Consider the following 21000-nt stretch of genomic DNA (forward strand, 5'->3'; position numbering starts at 1 on the left):
CTAAAAGCCCTCTAAAATCATTAGGCCTGATTCTGCTTGCTATTATGTTACTTTAAGTTCAGAGTTACTGTGCTGCCTTCAAGGCAGCGAGTTCGGATGTACATCTCTCTAGCTGGCCCATTATTTCCCGTATTGTTTCCAGTTGCATGAAATCATCTGTGCGCGTCCTCCAGGGCTGCTGGAACCCTCTGTCCTCCCCAGCACTACACATGATGCAATCAGACTCTGACGGAGGAGGAGAGCCGAGAAGACCATGTAGGGAAGCAGATAATTTCCTTTTGAGCAATGGATGCAAAAATAGCAGCTAATAAAAAGCCTTCAAACTGTGCCTTCAAACTGTGACAATTCAATACACACACCTACGAGGATGCCTTGACAAGCTGCTTGACTTCTCAGTAACTCTTTCTTGTTTTCTTTAGTGCAACCTCCTCCAAACTCCCACACACAGGTACTCATCTCTGTAGTGACAGCTGAGACCTGCAGGTGTTTGCTGCTATTGCCCTTTCAGAATAGACAGACACTTGTTCCTTACTGTAAACATTTGTATCGTGGTGCTTGCCTGGCTAGTTATGGCCCAAACAATGATAAACCCGCCTTTTCTTTTTTTAGCCCCTTGCTGTCATGCATTAATTCTCTTTGCAAATAGGCATTTGGTACTGGAAATAGCTTAAGCGAGATCACTCTCTGGTGATTATTTTACTAGCACTATATTTTAGCAAATGTTTCATATAGAGAGTCACCAGAAAAGTGAATTATGCAGTTGCCAGAAATACTGCACTCTACAATATTAGGCTCACAAACGAAGGAAGGACTGTGCCTAGCGGGCAAGATGCTCTTTGCCATTTCACTACTCAAATACTAATGCTATTTCACTGTCTTCAAACTGCTGCTCTGGCTTTGCTAAGCAACAGCGGAGATCAGAATTGGGACTGTTTGCTGAGGACTATAATACTCCCAAGTGTCAAAATGGTTTCTCAAAAGAGTTTTTGACCTTTTTATGTAGACAGAAGATCTGAAAGCTGGGTATTTTTAAAATTGGCCTGGAATAGCGAATTGTGTAATCCTTAGTTTTTCTGGAAGTCTTCCTGGGAGGCTAAGAAGTGTAATAACTTCTCACATCTTAACTGAAAGCACATGGGAACTCTATGTTTTAAAAAGACATCTTTTCCCAAAATACTCACTTAACATTAACATTAAATAGAAGTGATCAAGAAACAAAACATTAAGAAACAAAGCCACAAAAATCTAGGAAACTTCCTTACAAATCTTTCTCATTCCCTCAGATGTTTACTTTTTTGGTACCATGATTCTGTTTCTTTAGTTCTTTACTCACCATCAAATTAGACAAGACCTGAATTTTAATTTTTTTTAAAAAGCAGCCCCCAAGGAGGCTAAAAATAAAAGAGAGACAACAGTCTTTCTCAACCATTAGAGGTACAAAATGTGCCAGTATGAACTGCAAAGTCATTCACTGAGGGATTGAAACCAAAAAACTTCAAAAAAGGGGGATGTTCTTCATTTGGAAGGAGTGGAAGATGAGAGTGGCCCAGGGCACTGTTTGACAAAACAGTGACTGTGTGCCAGTGACACAGGTTATGTGAGTCTAGGATGTACTGTGCAGCGTGTTTTCATTAGAGGCTGGGAAGTACCTCTGATCCAAGAATGGACAAAATCTCATTTGGAAAATAGTGCTCACAGTTCCAGTGATGTCTGTACCAGAAAGAGACACCAAAATGGCTGTTTCACACACTGAAAGTCAAGGGGGAAGGCTACTACGAGGAGAAGAAAAATAAAGACCCTTTTCTTCCAACAGAGTGCCTTTTTTAACTCTCAAAAAGAGTCTGGAAGGGGACAGGAGTACTTTTTCTAAACATACTTGAGATGTAAAGGCTAGGAAAGGAGAAGAATAATGTGATCAAGTTGGTCATGGGTTAATTCAGGCTGTTGATAAAAAAGAAAATTTGCAGCCAGTAGGACAGCAAGGTTGTGGAGTAGCCTTCCAGGGGAAGCCCTGGCAGCAGGATCCTACTTATTCATAAAATCCACTTTGACGGAAGGGGATGTGTGACAGGGCAGGAGTGATCCAAGAGTTAGAAATTCAAGCTTCAGAAACACAAGATTGCTGCTGTCCAATTTTGTGGTATACCTGAGAGACATTTGGGAAGCAGCCTGTCAGCCTTTTGCAGGCTGCTCTGTATTTGTTTATTTCGCTAAAGCCTTTCTTCACGACTTGCATTGGTTGCCTGCATTTTTGTTTCCCCTCTTGATGTGTGATCTGGCTCTGGGTCAGCTTCGGTTTCCACACTGCCCCAAGGCACTGAGGACAGGCGACAGGGCCAGAGGTGCTCTGAGGGGCGACACCAAACCCCCGTCATGCCACAGGCTGCTGCAGCTGGCTCATGCACTCATAGTGTTACACAGTTTGCTAGCTCAGAAGGTAATTCTGACCGAGACAGACTGATAGTGATTGCTGTCACCTCCTGTTGTGTGTTGGGTGTGACTGACTTCCTCAGATCTCTCAGGAATTTTTGCCAAACATAATTTCTCTTTAGGGGCTTAGGACACTGTTGATACCTTGACATCTCCTCTTTTTCCCTGGCAGACTGGAATTTTTACGGGGTTTGATGCCTTATATTGAAGGGGCTAAAGTGTTAATGAGTGTTGGCATTTTCCACATGACTTGAGGAGGTCTCAGGTTCTTGTAGCTCCTCCTACCCTTAACACCTAATGCGTGGCTTCCTGCAAGAGTGGAAGGCTTGGGCTCAGTAACCTATGTTGCTTCTTACAATCCTACATGGTATGCTCTCTTTAAATAGCAACACATGGTACAAAATATGCAGAAGATTTTAAAGAGAAATCAGGTCACTGGACTTTATACCGAAACACATCCTCTTGGGTTCTTCTGCCCCATCTGTGCCAGAAATGGAGGAAACTAATTTGTGACTGCTTTCTGTTCCTTTGGGGTGAGTTGGACCTGAAGGAAGATGGAATCCTTACTAATAGCCCCAGTCTTCTGACAGATCCTTGCACAGTTTGTAGAATTGGAGGAAAGGAGTCCTTATTTTCTCCACTGTTCCTTGTGCTGTTGCATAAAGGCAAGTAAGTTATACAATAGCTAAATAGAGATTACACAACTGAGCTCCCTAAATCTAAATCAGAAACAGAGTCTGTATCCTGCACTGGACAAACATAAAAAGTGGAAGGGTGAAATTCTGGTCCTAATGAAGTTAATGGCAAAGCTCTTGCTTACTCTGGTGAGATCACAGTTTCATCCAAAATCTTGGCTCAAGCCTGTAGCTGGCTGACCAGGCTGGATATTTAAAGCATATCCCTGTTAAGTTTTCCAAGTACTGGGATAAGATGACCTTCCCTTTTTTTTTTTTTAAAAAAAAAAGCTTTTTTCTTATTATAAAGAAATGCAGAAAAGCATTTTAAGACTGAGCAACCGCTTGCAAACCTGAACTGGAAGCCTAAATAGACTAATAAACTATCTCTGAGTGCAAAAAACAAATATTAGAAAAGTGGTTGTTCCCATGCTTCAGTGTCAATACTTTAAGCCATTGAAAGCTGCTGCTGAGTCACACTACTTGGGTATCAGAGGGAAACATGGGAAACCCTGACCTGTGGGGGTTGGGAGTCCAAAAAAACAAAAAAACAGACATCAACAAAACAAATAAAAGCCTCTAATGAACCTGAGACCTAAGCTCTCCAAGTAAATAAATTTATGAAATGATCCACTGTGCTACAAGGACTGCAGTGCAGCAGAGTGTTGCTGGAGCTGTTTGGCACACAGATCACACTAATTACTTGACAGTTGTTTCAGTTTGGCCTGGGGTGGACAGCAGTGCCGGGTAAGAAAAGCCATCAAAGTTTCTTCATGTCTCCGGGCTCATCTGGTCTCACTATTGAAAACTACTGCTGTTGCATTGAATGTTAGCATGTACACCAGGGGTCCCCTCACCCACGGGATTCCTACCTGATGAAAAAGAAAGGAAAAGTGAATGGAAGAGAAAAAGGAAAGCTTATGCAATCAGGGCCATGCATCACATGCATTCCCAGCCCAAGGGTTATTTCTCTCCCCCTCTTCCCTGAAGCGTCTCTTAACAACTGAGCTGATTCAATGCAGAATGTCCTTAACAATCTAACAAGGATTGGGGATCAACCTTATCTTACAGAAGCAAGCTATACATAATCATCTTGGACAAATCTAACATCCTGACAGGGTAGTAGGATCCCCCCAAAAAAATTATTCCAATGTATTAATAAACACAAATGCTGAACCATTTCTTGCAGAGCTTTTTGCAGCTGTGGAAATCCTTCCAACAAGCATCAGATAAAGCTGTCAAGATTGGGTAAGAATTGCTTCTACGTATGTGATTAAGCCTGAGCCGTTGAAAAGACCTAGCCTGCTATAAACAATTCAGTATGGTAGGTCAGTGCCATCCCAGTGTCACTGCTGACAGTTTCATTACTTAGGCCTGCCATGGATATAATTCTCCAGGCAACTGTCTAGAAAGTCACCATAGTCTTGACTGTTTCAGGACCAGCTTCTGACCAGCCCACAAATGGCCCAAGCAGGGCAGGCCAAAACCTCACAGGCTCAACTGTAACTTCCAACTTTCATCTCTGTGATACACAGTGGCACTGCAGGCTGTGGCTCTGTCCCTCTTCTGTATCAGCTAGAAGCCAGCTAGAACATGAGGGGCCAGAGAAATGCTCCTTCTTGTTTTCCTCACTGTGCAGAACAAATGACTACTCAACTTTAAGTTCCATAACCATCTATCATACTGCAAGCTTACACCATCAATTCGGATGGAGCCTTGCTACTTCACATCTTCACTCATCCCCTCTGACACTTGTCTACGTCTTTCTCCCTTCATTCACACTTGTGTCTTTTACTAACACCTCTCTCCAGTTACCTTTCCTGCCTTTTTCATTCCCTTTCTCACATCCATGATTGCACCCTCTTCAGACTACTCCCTCTTTCTTCTCCTTTGTTACACCCTGGACCCCACAGATCCTCCCTTGGCCTCAAAAAAACGTGATGAAGAGGGAGAGAAGAAGGAAAGAAGAGAGTGATTCTGTATAAGAGGCATTGAGAAATGCAGTGAATTCCTTGAATGAGGTCCTTTGAGAGGTACCAAAGGACTATGCAGGTTACCCAGAATTTCCTTTGGGAACCCCTGCTTTCTGCAGGTCATGGGTCTTGTTCTAAGTTTGTGCTTCATTGGGTGGAAGCTTTGCTTGAATGCTCACGTGTAAGAATCAAGGATTAAGCCCAGAGGTACATGAGCAGGTAAGATGAGTCAGTACACTATCACTTGCCTATGCCAGGTCTCAGTCATTCCCAGGAAGTCCATACGATTACTTGGCTTCCATCCCTTTTTGCAGGTAGTTTTTCTATAGCAGGGAGTTACTAATTTTTTTCCAAAAATAAGCAGAGCATTTATTGTTCAAAAATGCTGCCTCTGACTGTCAAGGCCTTTGCAAATACTTACTGTTAAGTGTGGACATTCATTCCTAAGTGTAATGACGAACATGGTAAACAAATCCAGTCCTAACAAGTATTGCTCACACTTCAGATGCAAAATCAGGAAACCCTGGGCTTTGGTACTCACTGGTGTCCTCGCAAACACAAATAGAAGCATTCTGTGTATTTTTCCAAGTTCTGAAGTGCAGTCATGCTTGTTTTACATTGACCAAATAGCTTGAAGTGCCAAGTTTCCAAAATAACAAAATATAAGAGGAATCTGGTTTGTACGTTTACTAAATACTAGGTTTGCATTTTGAAAGAAAAGACAAAGAACAGAGGATACTGTTACTTCTCAGCTGTTAAGTAAAACAACACTCAACAAAAATTCTTGTGTGTAGCTTCCTCTGCCCTGTCCAGCCTCAGCTGGATGTAGAGACAATCTCTTTCCAGGCATCCTGCAAACACTGACACTGAGGTAACACTCTCCTTTACCGACACAGCAGCCCAGATTGGGTGGCTAAGGAAAAGGCCTTTATTTTATCTATAAGGAATTCACTGGCACCAAGTCATGTGAGAGGCAGGCACAGAAAATGTGTTTAAAGATGCTGAGTGGCTTGTCTTACAGGATGAACTCTAGGGTTTATAAACTAACAGCTTGGCTGTGGATTGCTTTCCCTAAGCCTGATAGCTTCAGTTCCAATCATGAAAGTACAAACATGGTCGCAAACAGCAAATGCTGTCAACTACATGGCTTGCCACATAGTACAAAGACAACATCAACAACAGTAATTGATGTACACAGTCTGGTTTGTCTTAGTGATCCTAGAAGACCTTTGCAAAATTCAGAGATCATTTTAATGCAACCAAGCTCAGGGAAAACAGTCTGGGCCAGAATGAACAGGCATGATGGACTACTCTTACCCACCACAAAACAACTCTTCAGCCATCAGCAGTAGGACTAATGACCTGGTTTAAGGCAGGAAAAACTTACTGACAGCCTTTCAGGTTATGAGTATATAACAATTTCTCACCTAGTCTCTTCCTGAGCAAAATACCTGGTCCAGTGCTGCTGTCCAGTACTTACACCTCCACTAGTATACTGAAACATTATACCATACCCCAAAGTTACAATTTCCATTTGTCTTAGCAATATATAAGAACATATTTTAATAACTTCAAAGTGTTAGGCCAAATTTGATTATTCACTCTTCCTTTTTATCTGCTGCTGCTTCTTCTTCACTAAAGCCAAGAAAACATGCAAAATTTCTACCCAGAGAAAAAGATCTTTCTGTGATTTATTATTAGAACATAAAGCCAACATACATGAACAACAGGACATTGCAATCTCATTCTGATTAACTCTCTCCAAATTTACCAAAACCTTGTAACTCAAAACCAGTTTGTCCATATGCCAGCCTCTAAATTACCTGACAGACAGATGGTCAAGTATAAAAGCAGGATCAGTCACATCAATGTGGTAAGATGACTGAACAAAGACGTAGGTTATTACCAATTACAGCAGTTCACTTACCCTATAGTAGTCCGTGCTGTACACATCTCTAGACATCCCAAAATCCCCAATCTTCACCAGTAGGTTCTCACCAACCAGGCAATTCCGGGTAGCAAGATCCCGATGCACGAAGTGCTGTGACGCCAGGTAAACCATACCAGATGCAATCTGCTGGGCAATGTAAAGCATCTGGGATTGGGTCAGCTCAGCAGGACGGTTGGCTTCTGCCATCAGTACTGCATCTGGTCCATGTGACCTGCACCAAAATACAAGATGATTAAGTGATGGGTCAATTGTAAGCTGAAGAGGTGAAAGGCATTAGTGAGCCTAAAACCACACAACTGACTCTCAAATACAGTAACATAAAGGGGTACAAATTCATTGGTGAAATCAGGGAAAATTTTTATCCTGGCTTTTTTCATTTACTGTTTCCCTTCATTGTGTGAAAGACAGGTGGTGTGAAGAGCATTACACAACACGTGATATATTACTCATATAAATAAGGCCTGTGCATTCACAATAATACCCCTATGTCCAAAACCACCACCTTTCTCCTGTTCCATCCTCGTAATCTTTTCTGGATAAAGGCTGGCAAATGAGCTCTTTGGTATCTGAGGAAAACCTTATCACTCTGTAAGAGTGAAAGGCAATGGAGTGAAAGGCAATGAAACGGCATGCACAGCATCACTTTTCCTATGACGGGCATGCTTTGATTTCTACAGGGAGACAGGCCATTGACCCTTCCATCTTTTCTTAAAGAACAAAGAGCTAAATTCCTTTTGAGATGCCATCTGAGAAACAAGGGCAGCAATTTTAGATTTACACTTCTAATTTCCTATCCAAAAGCACAGCAGTAAACCATTTTTGCTTATTTCATCACCAAGGGTAAGTCCTGCCTGAAATGGGAATTCTTGATAATAGGAAGAGGACACAAACCACACACTATCTGGAACGACTAAACAGCTTCAGAAATACAAATTTTTCAAGACTTAGTGAGTCCCTAAGATGCAATAATCAACTGATTAATGAGAAACTTGTATGGTCTCCAGCAGGAGAGCCATTTTGTATTTGGGAAGCCCAGCAAAGTACTGGAACACATGTGCTTCACCCATCTTAACTAGGTCTATTAACTCTGGTATACATGTGTAACATCCTAGTATCCTGAAGATACAGATGTAAACATTCCTACACACAACATTTTATAGTAAGCATTACTAGCTAATCCTTATCCAATCAATGAGGTCATCTGGCAATCATCCTCATTTGATACATCTTATAAAATTCTGAGTATCCCTTTCCATCCATTCCATTATTTGGGGTTTTCAGTAGCCTTTTTTATTCCATTCCTGAAGATTATTCTTTCTGAGCCCACCTCTCCTCTTCCCTCCTCAACTTTTCTTTTTTTTTAAAATCGTCTAGACCTGATTTTTATTTTCTCTGAGAAGTCCTTCCTTCCTACAAAGAGGAGTTTCAGAGAATCACCTTTCTAAACAATAGAAGTGAGGCCTTAATTCATCCCTAGGGGAAGGGCACAGGAGTTTGGAAAAGAGTTGCAAATTAATCAAAATCTGTGAGATCAAATCTGACACTACCTATTAGAAATATGATATTAAAATTGCCCTAAGGGAGGAACTTCATGAGCAAAGTGACAGATGTGAGAAAGAAACGAAGGAGGGTGCATAGCATTTCTGGGACTGCATCTGGTACCAGGCAAAGAAGCTCTCTGCCACTGGGTACATACAGGAAGCCATTTGAACTGGTCTGGGTTGGGGGAAATAAAGGGGACGATATGAAATCTCCAACCAAGACTCACAGGTAAATTCCTACTGAAAAGCATTGTACCTTTTCATTGCATGGATTTTTTTAAATGACTGCTCTCAGACATGAATCTCTCAGTTGCTAGATTAGAGAACACATCATGTTTTGCTAGCTTCCTTGAGGACATGGTCTGTACCCAATGAAACTTTTGGATTATTCTTAACACTCCATCCAGCTTGCTTGTCCTCTTGGTGCTGGCTGTAAATGAGGCGCTCCTTAGTGTTTGCCACAGCCAGGAACATTGACAGATTCTTTGGATTCACATCAGCCTCCACTAGCCAGGGCACCAGCCAACAAGCACAGGGCAGGCATGACTCTGAGGCTTTAGACCTAGATCTGAACCAGCCTTTGGCTGCATGCAGACAGCAAGGCTCATTTGAGTTAAATTTCAGATTAATTTTTCCCCGACAGCCTTTGGTGGCGCTGCAGGGTAAGAAATATAGGCTCTTAAAGCCCACTTACCACTAACCTCTGATCTGCAGCACAAGCTGCAGCAAATGTGAGAGGAATGACAAATTGGAGCTTCAGTTTAACAGCTTGTCCCAGCATAATCATTTTATGTTCTAAAGACAAGGGCTGATTAATAATTAAAAAAGGAGAAGACCTGAAGTAGGAAATACACTGTCTGCTAAACTACCTTTCTGTACAGTAATTCAAAATCAGCATTAGGATGTAGGAAAAGGCTAATCAAAATGAATCAACGAATAAGCATTTCTTATGAAATAAGAAATTATTTCTTTTCAGCTGTGATTCTAGATTCTTCTAATAGAAATTCAATGTTCTGAAAACGTACTGGGATGGCATCTTAGGAAACTGCAGTTCTCTCCTGATCCACGGCAGAGGTCCAAGCAGGCAAATGTAAATGCCCTGACATGGCTCTGACGATATACTTAAATCCTCTGCCAGAGAGACAATCAGTCTGGGAAAAGTAGTAGTGTTTGCTCTGCATCCCCAGTTCAGGCCCCAGTCTCCTTGCCAAACCTGGCAGCCCTTCCAATAAGGGAGGATGCTAGTTGATGTCATTTGCTTCTATGGTGTGGCTATTTGTTCAATGGAGATTAGAAAGACAGCAAACTCATTTCACAAAGGCTATCAAAAATGCATAAAAGGAGACACTAGCAGTCACTAGCCATTTCAGTCAGATAGAAAATCCGAAGCCATTTAAAGGGACATCAGTTCTGATTGTTTTACAGCTTTGTCACAGATATCTTGCCAAAATGGTTGTACCCCTAGTTATCTTCAGCAGGAGAGATCTCAGTACATTGAAATGCCTTTGTGATATCCTTTGATGAAAATCACATGGAAGACCTTGAAAGTACAGTCCCTTATGCAAATTTTTTGTACATAGGAGCAAAAGCTGTCTCTTAACTGCTTATTTTTATGTCAATGAGTGCAGGCTAGTGGAAATGGCACAGACACAAGGCCACTGTTCATAACTTCCTGGTTCATCAGTTACCTAATATTGTGAACCTTAGGTATAATCTACTTATTTATGACTGCTTTACTGCCAAATTTCAATTTCTGATGTAAATTCCTGAACAGCTTTATGAAATAAAGCCCTAATCCGGACCCCAAGATGTAGCATTTTCCATTGCACTGAAGTTTCCATGGCTCACAGTTTTCTTGCTTCAGATTAATGGCAGTCTTTCCAAAACACTGAGAGGAGGGAAGAGAAAAGGGGTTAGATTTCAAAAGCTCTTAGACGCCTACAGTTAGCTATAGGTGTTGAGTGGGATCTTCCCAAATGCTACCAGAAAGCCTGCAAGAAAATTGTATATCAATATACAGTATGCCTAGTGTAAGATTTATAACCAAACATTTCAGTATACACTGGAATATATTGAAAACAATGGTTTTTTGGTTCCCACTCCTTTGGTGCAAAGCATAAGGCTTGACTTAATGGTACTTCCAAATAGGCAAAGAAACAATGAGCCCCATATCCCAGTACAGAAGACGAGAGTTGCACAGGTTTGCACTCCTAGGTGTTGGTATTTTCCAGTGGTAGCAGTTAATTTGACATTAAGTACCAGTAACACCTACCTTCTCTGCCCACTTCTGGCTCTCCTGCACAGTATATGTTCATGGATTTACCTGAGGAATTTGTTAAGATCCCCGTGCTTCATATATTCAAAGACCATGATGAGCGGATCACCCTCAACACAGACACCGTAGAACTTGACGATGTGCTCGTGTTGCAGGTTGGTCAGCAGCTCTGCCTCGCGGTGGAAGTCCTTGCGAGCGTTGTCACTGGCATCCTTCAGTGTCTGGTGAGGAAAACAAAAATGTAAGGGGAGATGTTTGCAGAAGGTAGTGAACATGTCGGATGGCACTGTAAGGGTAAGATAAAGACACTCTGCTGCATAAAGGGTAGAGGAAGCACTTTCTTAATAGCTCTTTTAGAAATGCAGATGTGACGTTTAAGTGCAATTAAATAACAGCAGTACAATTTTCATTCTCCTGCCACATGTCATCCTAAACAACAATTTTTCTTGTAAGAGGATGTAGGAATACTCATGATCTTACTGTGCCAAACACAGAACAAATAAACTGATCTTATCCAAAAAATATACTAGTACACAGCTGGTCCATATCCTTTAGCATTTAACTCAGGCAAACCCTAGCATCCTGTTAGTATTTACCTTTCTTGTAAGTTCTTTAAAATAAAACTCTGCTTGCTTAAAATACTTAGTGGGAATGTAGATGCATTCCTTATGTATTACTAATGTCGCTGTTGCTGATGTTGGCCCCTATGGTGTGCTATACATTAGGTAGATTTATGCAAGGGTGCGTCCCTGGACCAGAACTTACAACCTGAGACTTCAGCCAGAAACTCCTTTGAAATTCAGTAAATCTAATCATGTGCCTAAGATTAAGCATATGTATAAGTAACTGGAGGATCCATCCTAAGTTGATAGACAGAGAGGAAATAAATGCAGATCAGAATTCTGGGGTGTCAATTTTTCTCACTCCCTTTTATTTATACAGCTCTAAACTCTTGCATATTTTCATTTTGAAGGAAATATATCAACACTGGATCAAATAGGAGGCTTAAATGTTATATAATGAAATAATGCTAATTTAGCTGCCAGACATAGGCAGTTTCAGATCTCTTCTTAAGAACTACACTTCCTGAGCAAGGAAGCACTTTCATGCACTAAAAAAAGCAAATTCTGACACCAATTAAATGAGGAATAATTATAATTGACAATAAACCACTACTAGGCTCTACCCTCAAAAGGTACAGTGGTTGCACTATACTAATTTGAACAATATTTTTAAAACAGTAAGATAGCAAGTTACCAATGTTCACAAATTATTATTCACAGAAATTGATGTTTGGACTCTGCACCTCCAGATTTTAACAACATCTAGGCTTAATAAAAAGATGAGACACAAAAGTAGTAGCATTGTTTTAACTAAAAATGCTTCTTTTCAGGCCATCTAGTCACTGTATTTTTTACCCTTAATTCATATACATAGCATGGGGACCAACCACACTCATCAGAACAGACACAGAACAAGTTGATACTAAGCAATCATTCTGCCAACAAACCCACATTTTAGCTGCAGTAGTCATGGCTTGCTCAAAGTTTTTTTTTAACAGAGAAAATTCTGTCCACTTTTCTAGTGCATGAAGAAGGGACTAAAAGATGACCATCAGAGAAAACGCTTTACTTGTGAAACTGTAATCACAGGTCTTGAAAAATGAACAGCTACTATAATAAGATCCAGATGGCGGGACAAGAAGCAGGGCAGACTGGATAGCCATCTACCAAGTTCAGGGGCTTTTCCCTGTGGATTTCAGTGTCTACAGATCCTACAGGCAATAGAAATCACTCATGCCACAGATGCCCCTTCCCTGAGGTACCTACTTGTGAATTTCATGTGTCTTCAGGCCTAGAACTCTACTTCCACTAGTTTTACAAATAATGTTGCAACAAGAATATTGCATCATCAGAGCTTCACAAGCTATAATAAATTAGTATACGCAGCTGTATCATCTAGGGGGGATATCAAATTGGCTCCCCACTATGGATCCTGCACAATAACCTCTGAACCGAGCAAGGACTGAAATTGAAATGTCTTCCAATGCTTCCCGGCTCTGGGATGATGCTTTAACATGATACAGGCACCAACCCACAGTCCAATCTATGCTATGTAATGAAATCACTGGGAACAATTCTGCTGTCACTTGAATTTCCTCTGGTGGTTTCATGTATAAAGCAATTTGACTGTAATTCTTCTCAACAACAAAATTAGAAAAACAATTCCTATAAAAACCATTTTTAAATAATAGCAACCTGGAAAAAGTGACAGGGAGAAGCATAGGTTGATATTCTTTCCAGCAGGATCTAGCTGGAAAGACAGTAAAAATGCTGACAGCTCTGCCCTGTGAGGATGGCATGTTGTATACTTCAGAAGACGCTTTTTATCTCACAGAAACAGCAAATTATCATATGACAGAGAAGTTGCCATGGCAATTACACATTTTCTGTCAAACAACAAAATGCAGAAAGGTCTAAAAACCAGGTAAAACTCAGGCAGTGTTTCTGCTACCAAGCAGCAACTTGAATTTTTGTCACGCACCATTGCAAAACCCCCTTTTCATTATTTCATGCAGTGCATAGAATAGACATGATGCATGAGAGATGGCTGACACCATCAGGAAAGGAGAAGACTGGAAAGTGAAAAAATTAATAAGTATGTAGAATTTACATAGAAATGACATTGACTAATGCATTTAGCTTGTTCTCAGTGCAAGAGAAAAAATAAAACCAAAATAAAACTGTAAGAACACAAAGAGACAAAGAGACATATTCATTATTATTATCATTACTGACAAGTACGCCAAAGCTCTGCATACAGAGCACTCTCACCAGTCTATAGTTTTTCCCAAGTAGGAACTGAGATACAACCACATGTACTTTTCAACCACCCAGGCCAGCAGCTAAGGAGGAGGGACACACTCCCTTGGGCAACAGAGAGATGCCCTGGCTGTTACAGGCACTCCACACCTGCTGAGTTCACCTTTCTGACAGTTGGATGCCACCCCATGCTTATTCTCCTCCACAGAGTCCCTGCCCAGGTATCCACGTACCATCTGGTCTCTGCAGGCATGTGCTCTGTAGTGAGTGCAAACCACCAGCTCCCTAGTCCAAGCGTGACTTGGTAATGAAACTACAACAACAGTTGTCTTTTATACTGTTTCAGCTTTCCCCCTATGAAATCCTTATTACTGCTGCCAATTACCATACAAGAGCTGAATGGTATATTTCCTCAAGAAATGAAGGGGTGGTTTTGATCCTTCTCTGAACTGGAGATCCAAAGAGTTGGAAGCCTCTGGTTTTCCTCTGCAGGTGCTGTGGAAATGTTCCTCACCTTACACACATAGCAGTCTGCTAGCTGAGCACAACCCTGCCACAACACAGAGTGAATCTCCCTCCAACCTCCCAGGGGAGCCAGAGGCAGCTGCTAACCTGTGCCATGAGAGTCATCCTCACCTCCAGCTCCAGCCAAGTTAAACTAGTGCAAGACTATGCCTAGGGATCCAACCTTATGAAGATGCAGTACTGATCCAGGCCTGAACAAGCACTGTGGCATGGCAAAATGGCCTGCAAGGAAATGATAACTTTTCCTTCCTCCACCCTCTGTTCTTTAAAAGTGCACGCAGCAAATGATGTACTGATGTGACATACAAACTCATCCGGGGGGAAGGGTAGTACAATGCCCATGCAACCAGCTTAACCTGTGATTAAGCTCTCTGCTTACAGGGTTTGACCCACAGAAAGCATTTCTGAACACTCAGTGCTCCCAACAAAAAGCCTGCTGGTCAAACCCAATTTAAATGGACTGTCTTTCTCCTCTTCCAAGGAGTAAAAGCTCAAGCACTTTAGGTTGTTTATGCTAAGCCTGATTTTATATCTTCCCAGATTTTTCTGTGCCTCTTAGCTCTTAAATAATTTGCTGCAGCAACATCAGCATTTTGGATATTGGCCGGCCCAAAAAGGAGAAGGATGCGTGTTGAGTCAGACAGTGATGCTCAGGGCCAAGCGTGAGCCGTGCAGTTGCCCAGCAACCAGCAGGCACAGGCAGCCATTGGGGACCACCAGCCATCCTGATCCACCCCGTGCAGGTGAGACCCTGCCTCCCCATTCCCCTTCGCACCACCTTACTCCTCACCAAGTACATATTCCCACTGGGCTCACCAAATCTATTTCAGAGAGACAGGCGTGTTGTGGTTTTGCTCAGGGGGGTGAAGGTCTCTAAAGCCCTTGCTGTGTGCCAGGATGAGCTGCCCTCCAGGTCTGCTCCTCTAAGACTAGAAAAAAAAATAACAAACCACACATTTTCACTGCCAAACCTGTGCCCAGCGGTGGGGTGTGGACATGGTCCTCTGGCTAGCTCTCTGCACATTGGTGCAGTGCTATCCCTTGACCTCCACTGTGACTGAAGGACACCTGTGAGCTACGGTTGGTACCACAGTGAAAGAGAGAAGTGCCAGGCAATTAACACCTCAGTTATATGGAGATCAATCCAATGGCACAGTTTGCCAAAAAATTATCTCTTTGATGGTAGCCAGACACATCTTCTCTATGTTATGAGAAACATAAAGTGGGCACAACCTGTCCCCTGAGCTAGTTCTTCCCACAGCTGCCTGCAAGATATTTATTAAAAACAATACAAAGAGTGGGTTTGTTAAAAAAAAAAAAAATAGTATGACAATTGGTCCAGAAAATGGATATATTTGTCATCTAAACCCATGGACACATCTTTTCCTTTAAAGGCTGAATGCTCTTCCTTGTGAATTACACTGAGAAAGAGCAGCAGAAAGTGAGTGTTGCACAGCATTTAACAGCAAAAGTGCTATGCTCCATTTGGTCAGGACTTTCAAAGGGAGCAAGTGAATGGAAAGACTTTTTTTTGCTATCAAGCAGTTCCCTGAAGTGATAGAGGAAAGGCAGTTTCCACTCTAGCTTCACCAAAAGACAACAGAAAATTCATTCAGATCTAGTTTTGTCATCTCCTATCTCTTACTTTCTCCTGTCTATGATATATCCCTTCAGGGCTTAATTTTTTCTCTCTTAGTCAATGTGACTGAACAACTCCCAAGTATCTAAAAGCTTATAACCTTAGTAAACCCCCAAAACTTGTTATTTTTGGTGGAGCAAGAAAGCACTTTACAAGTCCATCCTCCTTTCATGTTCTCTCACTGCCAGATCCAAAACTATTTCTTGTTTCCAAATTCAAGACGATGATCTACTCAATTTCTTTTACTGTATGCTTTGATCCAAAATGTACACATGGTTGCCTAATTGTGACTAGTCAGATAAAATTATTTTCTGATCCCTAGGCACAGCCCGAATTCTAAATGTGTATTCCCCCTGAATTTAATGAGATACTTCAAATGAGATACTTTTGGCAGAACACACATGGGGATAAGAGATTGTTGCCAGGGAGACTTTGCAAACTCTTAGAGTGTAGTTTCACCGATATTGTTTTCTAGCATACATCCATAGCTGAAGTTGACAACCAACCTCAGCCTTTCCATGTTGGAGAGTGAAAAGGCTTGGTATGGCAAAGCAGGCTTAGTGTCTGAGCTCTGAGATCAAGCTGGAAATCTTGTTATTCCTTTGTAGATTCCCAAGGTACCACGTAGCTTGTGCCCAAACAAATGTCTCTCTTTTTTCTTTCTCAGAAATGTGAAAACTATTCTGTATACTTGGAACACCAAGGTTATGGCTGTTTTCATGTAGTTTCCTCCTCCTCTGAACTGTATTTTGTGAGAGTTGTCTGGATCAAGAATCACTCCTCCAGGTCTGACATATCATGACTTCTAGATTTCCATACACCCAGTGTGTAACAGCACATGACAATATTATCCACAAAATCGTTACAACATTCCTATCAGCTATATTAATGACAATTACCCTCAGATCATTTCAGTGGCTGACTAAAAGAATGGCACAATCCTGAAAAAGAGGGGCCTTCTTTGACTAGCAATTACACACATAACCTATTCACTTCACTGGTAATAGATAATTTTTCGAGACATGCATACATGCCACATGTATTTTTAATGACCTAGACATTCTTTTTCACTAATTATACTTTAGATAGATCGTAAAAGATTCTGCCCCTTTGTGACACAGTGGTTTTCCCCCCTTTTCCTTATGAAATTAAGCTCTCATTTTATAATCCACAGCAAGACCAAATATCACATTCTCTTAACACTCCATTAGCCTTGTGAACCCTTCCACATATATCAAAGCAGTTACACTGGGCTACAGAATAGGCAAACACAATCATTTACAAATAAAATAGCATTAGTTGCAACCATGAATTAATAATGGACACCCTAGACATTTTTACCTTCACTGCCACCAGGATCTTGTCCTGCTCAGGAGAGAGGTTATAGCATTCTGCCAAAAAGACTTTCCCAAAGGCTCCTTCTCCCAGTTCTCTTTTAAGAACAATATTGTGACGCTTGATGTGCTGCACAACTGTGAAAAGAAGACAAAACGGAGGTCAGAAGTGAGCTGCAAGGCCAGGACAGGACGTGGTCCGTGCTTACAGCCACACAAAGGGGGTTGCCTGTAGAGTGGGGCTATGTTGTGGAAAGAATCAAAGTGCCCATGTGTCATTCATTAATGCTTTGTCCAAAAAGACCAAGTTAATATATTTATATTTAGAGAGTGCATTTGCTGGATAAGAAGACATGGAATTAAAAATCACCTGGGAAAAGGACATTTATCATTGTGCTAGGATGACTGCTGCAGAGCACACATAACAGCCAATGCTGCTTTTTTTAAAACATGAAGACAAAGAATCAGAAAACGAACCAAACCTTCCTCACACCACTTCTATTTTTCTACCTCTAACAATAGCTGAACTCTCTCATCCAAAGCCAAAAAGTTTTAAAATTAACCTAATCCAAGAAAACAATATGTGCCCTCTTTCAACTAGATGCAACATACTCTCTTGTTCTCTTACCACTTGTTCAACTGCTTTCCCTCTCTGTGCTATACTACAGTTATAATAAGACAGAAACTTCGTTCTCATGCACAATTTACAGTATTGCTCTGAAGTAAAAGAAATAAAAGATGGACATAGGTTTTAGACAGCATAGTGGACAGAGCCTTAGTTGAATTGCTGCCCAGAATCAATTGATTCAGACATTAAAGTCCTTGAACATTTTTGTTCAACTCATTTTACATTTTCCTTTCAGCACAAGCTTCCATTAAAACATTTAATATTTAAAAGACTGTACCAAATTTTGTAGAATACATTATCAATTTGCAATGTTCAAGCTAAATAAAGCAGCTGTAAGGGTAGTTTAACTGGTCAATTGAACAGGGTTGACAGCTTGTGTTGCTGAAATTGTACAAGACAGTCAGGTCCTACTGATTAATTTAACCTCAGTGCATTTAGCTGCTTTTGCAAACACGAAAATTTAACCCTGCCTGGACAAAGCCTATTTGCAACTTACTTAAATCCTAAACACAGTGAAGTAAATAGCGGTGCACAGGCATCAGACCAGCTTCTGCAAAGGCATGAATCTCACCTAGGCTGCTTAACTGCAGGGACCAGGACTGAACCCTGCCAATAATTTAGGATATATTCAGCTGCAAACCAACCCCTGCTTCCAAGCTGCCATACAGCTGTGGGAAATGGAGTGCTGTTGGTAACAGCAGTGGGGAGACATTGCACAGCCTGTCCCCATTGCTGTCACCAGCATTTGGGGAAAGGGCCTATGGTCTACATGAGAAAAAGACGTGTCCCACACCCTGAGCCTACGGCGACGTAACCCAAGTGCACTGCATATAAATACACTTTGTACCCACGTGTGTGCATGCAGGGGGAGCCCAATGCTGAAGCAAGCCAGAAGAGCGAGACACGTACCCAGGCACCTCCATCACTAGTCAGCTAGGTGGGCAGCACACCTGAGGAGCAGACCTCCACCAGACCCAGCTGGCACCTGCCAGAAACCCTCAGGCCATCATGCAAGCAAGCCCACCGTGCCCTGGAAGCAGAGTGAGGAAAGCTAGCTTCTCCTCATGCCACACCAGACCCATCAGGGCCTGCTCCTGTGTCCGCAGATGGCAGCTGCAGGGGGGGGCATTGCTCGCCCCCTCCTCTGATGATGGGCCTCCCAGCAGAGGCCACACGTCCCATTAATAGCCAAGTACACATGAAACGAGACTGCAAGGTACCAATGGTTTTCACTCTTGTCAAACTCTGGTCTAGCATAAGATTAAGTTTTATCATACTGATGCATTTATATGAGTATGCTTTGTTTGGCCAGCTACCCAAGTAGTCCCTTGCAGTCAGTAGGAATTTGCTTTTTATTTTCATTTCCTCCTCAGCACTGTCTTTTCAATTTAAGCACAAAATGCAGTCAGTACAAGACAAGCCTGAACCAAAACACACCTTTTCCCCATGGACACAAGTTAACTGGCATGCCTCATCTCTGCTAATACCAGTCACAAGGCAGACACGTGGGGCGGACTGCTGCCCCGCATGCCGCCGGAGCACAGCAACCTGGCACACCTTGTGATCTGTACTTTAAAACATGCTTACTAATAAATGAGTACTCCCCCCCTACCCCCTGCCAGACCTGCCATTCAATCCTGCCTCCTAGGGAACTCTTCTGTTTCCCTCTGCTTGAGCAGTATCACCAGGAGGATGCCTCTCTTCCTTTCTGAGAGAGAGAGAAGTTCAGCTCCACATTACCAGTTTCATCATCTTAAAATGTCCACAAGTCCCACAGACAGGGAGTAGGGCTCGGAAACTGTCCTGCTGGCAAGAGCAGCAGAACTCCAGCAGAGGCAGTTTTTCACTTGGTTCCCTCCACAGCTGCCAAAGACCTGGTGAGGAACACAGTCGATTTGCTGAATTTTGTGTGGGTCCTCTCCAGTTTGAACCTACCACACCCCCAACGCTGGCACTAGCAGTACAAAGTTTTTTGGTGAAGTTTCTGGAGGACATCACAAACAATAGAGTAAAATTAAACACAAAACATATCAACTACTTCTCTATAGTACACTTACAGCTGCTGCTAAATGCTCTTATATAAACCAAGCACTTGAATAAACAACCCATCCCATCATAAACCAAACTGTTGAAACCGAAACACAGCCAGCCCCAGAACAGATCTGCGCAGAACATATTTGCAACTTGTCACGCTCTATCCGTCCCCGTTACCTTTCTGAGCTGCACCAAGTTACTAAACAAATAAAAAATGACAGTAAATGTGACTAAATGGGAAGAGATTAAATATAAGAACAATGCAAGTAAATCAAACACACATGATGTGACGGAAATATGAGCTAAGGAAAAAAACTGTTTAGCACACTCAGGGCCCCAGCCATAATGACACCGTCATCAGTGGGAGGATATTTCAGCAGGAGACACACTGAAAAAAATCAGGTCAAAATCTGCTTTCAGTTAATATCAGGATGAAGCCAATTATCTCTGTGGAAGTCCAAGAGATTATCCTGGATTTACATTGAAGAAACAAAGTAGAATTTGGCCAAAGTGGTGGCATAAGTGAATTACCAAAGAAGTGGTCTCATAACATTGTCTCACAGGCAAAGATACACAAACATTCAAAGGTGCCTATGTATTTTCCTCCTTTTGACTCTAAATGGTGATTGCCTTTGAGCTATCGTTTGTGCTTTTAAAAGCACATCATGCCTGGTTTAAAAGATCTTGTCTGATTACTGTAAAAAAATATGTTACATTAAGCTAAGAGCTATGTTAGAGTTGAAACACTTAAGAGAAAAATGAAACAAAATATGATGTGAGAACAAACTAAACAGGGGTAAATGCTGAAAAGAGGCGGTGTTAAATAATAACCACATGGCCGTGCCCATAAAAGCAGGGGGTCTCACGGATGACTGCAGGGAATTGGCTGGCAACAGGGAGCACAACTGCAGAAAAGGGCTCTCTTCTCATCTCGAGGTCTCAGAGACATCCCACCAACAGAGCTGGACTTCTAGGTATTTCACTCACTAAAAAACCAGCACGTCCACTGGAAATCAAAGCTTTCTCCTGCAAACATTTTCTGCAGGCGTGGGATTGCACTCCCCAGGTAACCTACCTACCTTTGATGGTGAGGCTGAACAGAGAGTGTCACACCATGTTCTGGAGTAGGTCCCAGCAAAACAGGCAACTCAGGATCACCTCACCACATTGAATT

General features: G+C 41.9%; 1 protein-coding gene across 2 annotated transcripts in view; it reads right to left on the reverse strand.

Annotated features, from left to right (window-relative positions):
• NTRK2 (neurotrophic receptor tyrosine kinase 2) overlaps window positions 1-21000 on the reverse strand; it is a 206027-nt gene that overhangs the window by 34057 nt on the left and 150970 nt on the right. For both annotated transcript variants that reach the window (XM_075739975.1, XM_075739976.1), the window contains 3 exons: window positions 17172-17302; window positions 10893-11065; window positions 7005-7239 (listed from right to left, as the gene is read on the reverse strand). In XM_075739975.1, the coding sequence (XP_075596090.1) occupies window positions 7005-7239; window positions 10893-11065; window positions 17172-17302 (539 nt within the window). The remainder of the gene's footprint in view (window positions 1-7004; window positions 7240-10892; window positions 11066-17171; window positions 17303-21000) is intronic.

This window comes from Balearica regulorum, chromosome Z (assembly GCF_011004875.1).
Source record: "Balearica regulorum gibbericeps isolate bBalReg1 chromosome Z, bBalReg1.pri, whole genome shotgun sequence".
Taxonomy (NCBI): domain Eukaryota; kingdom Metazoa; phylum Chordata; class Aves; order Gruiformes; family Gruidae; genus Balearica; species Balearica regulorum.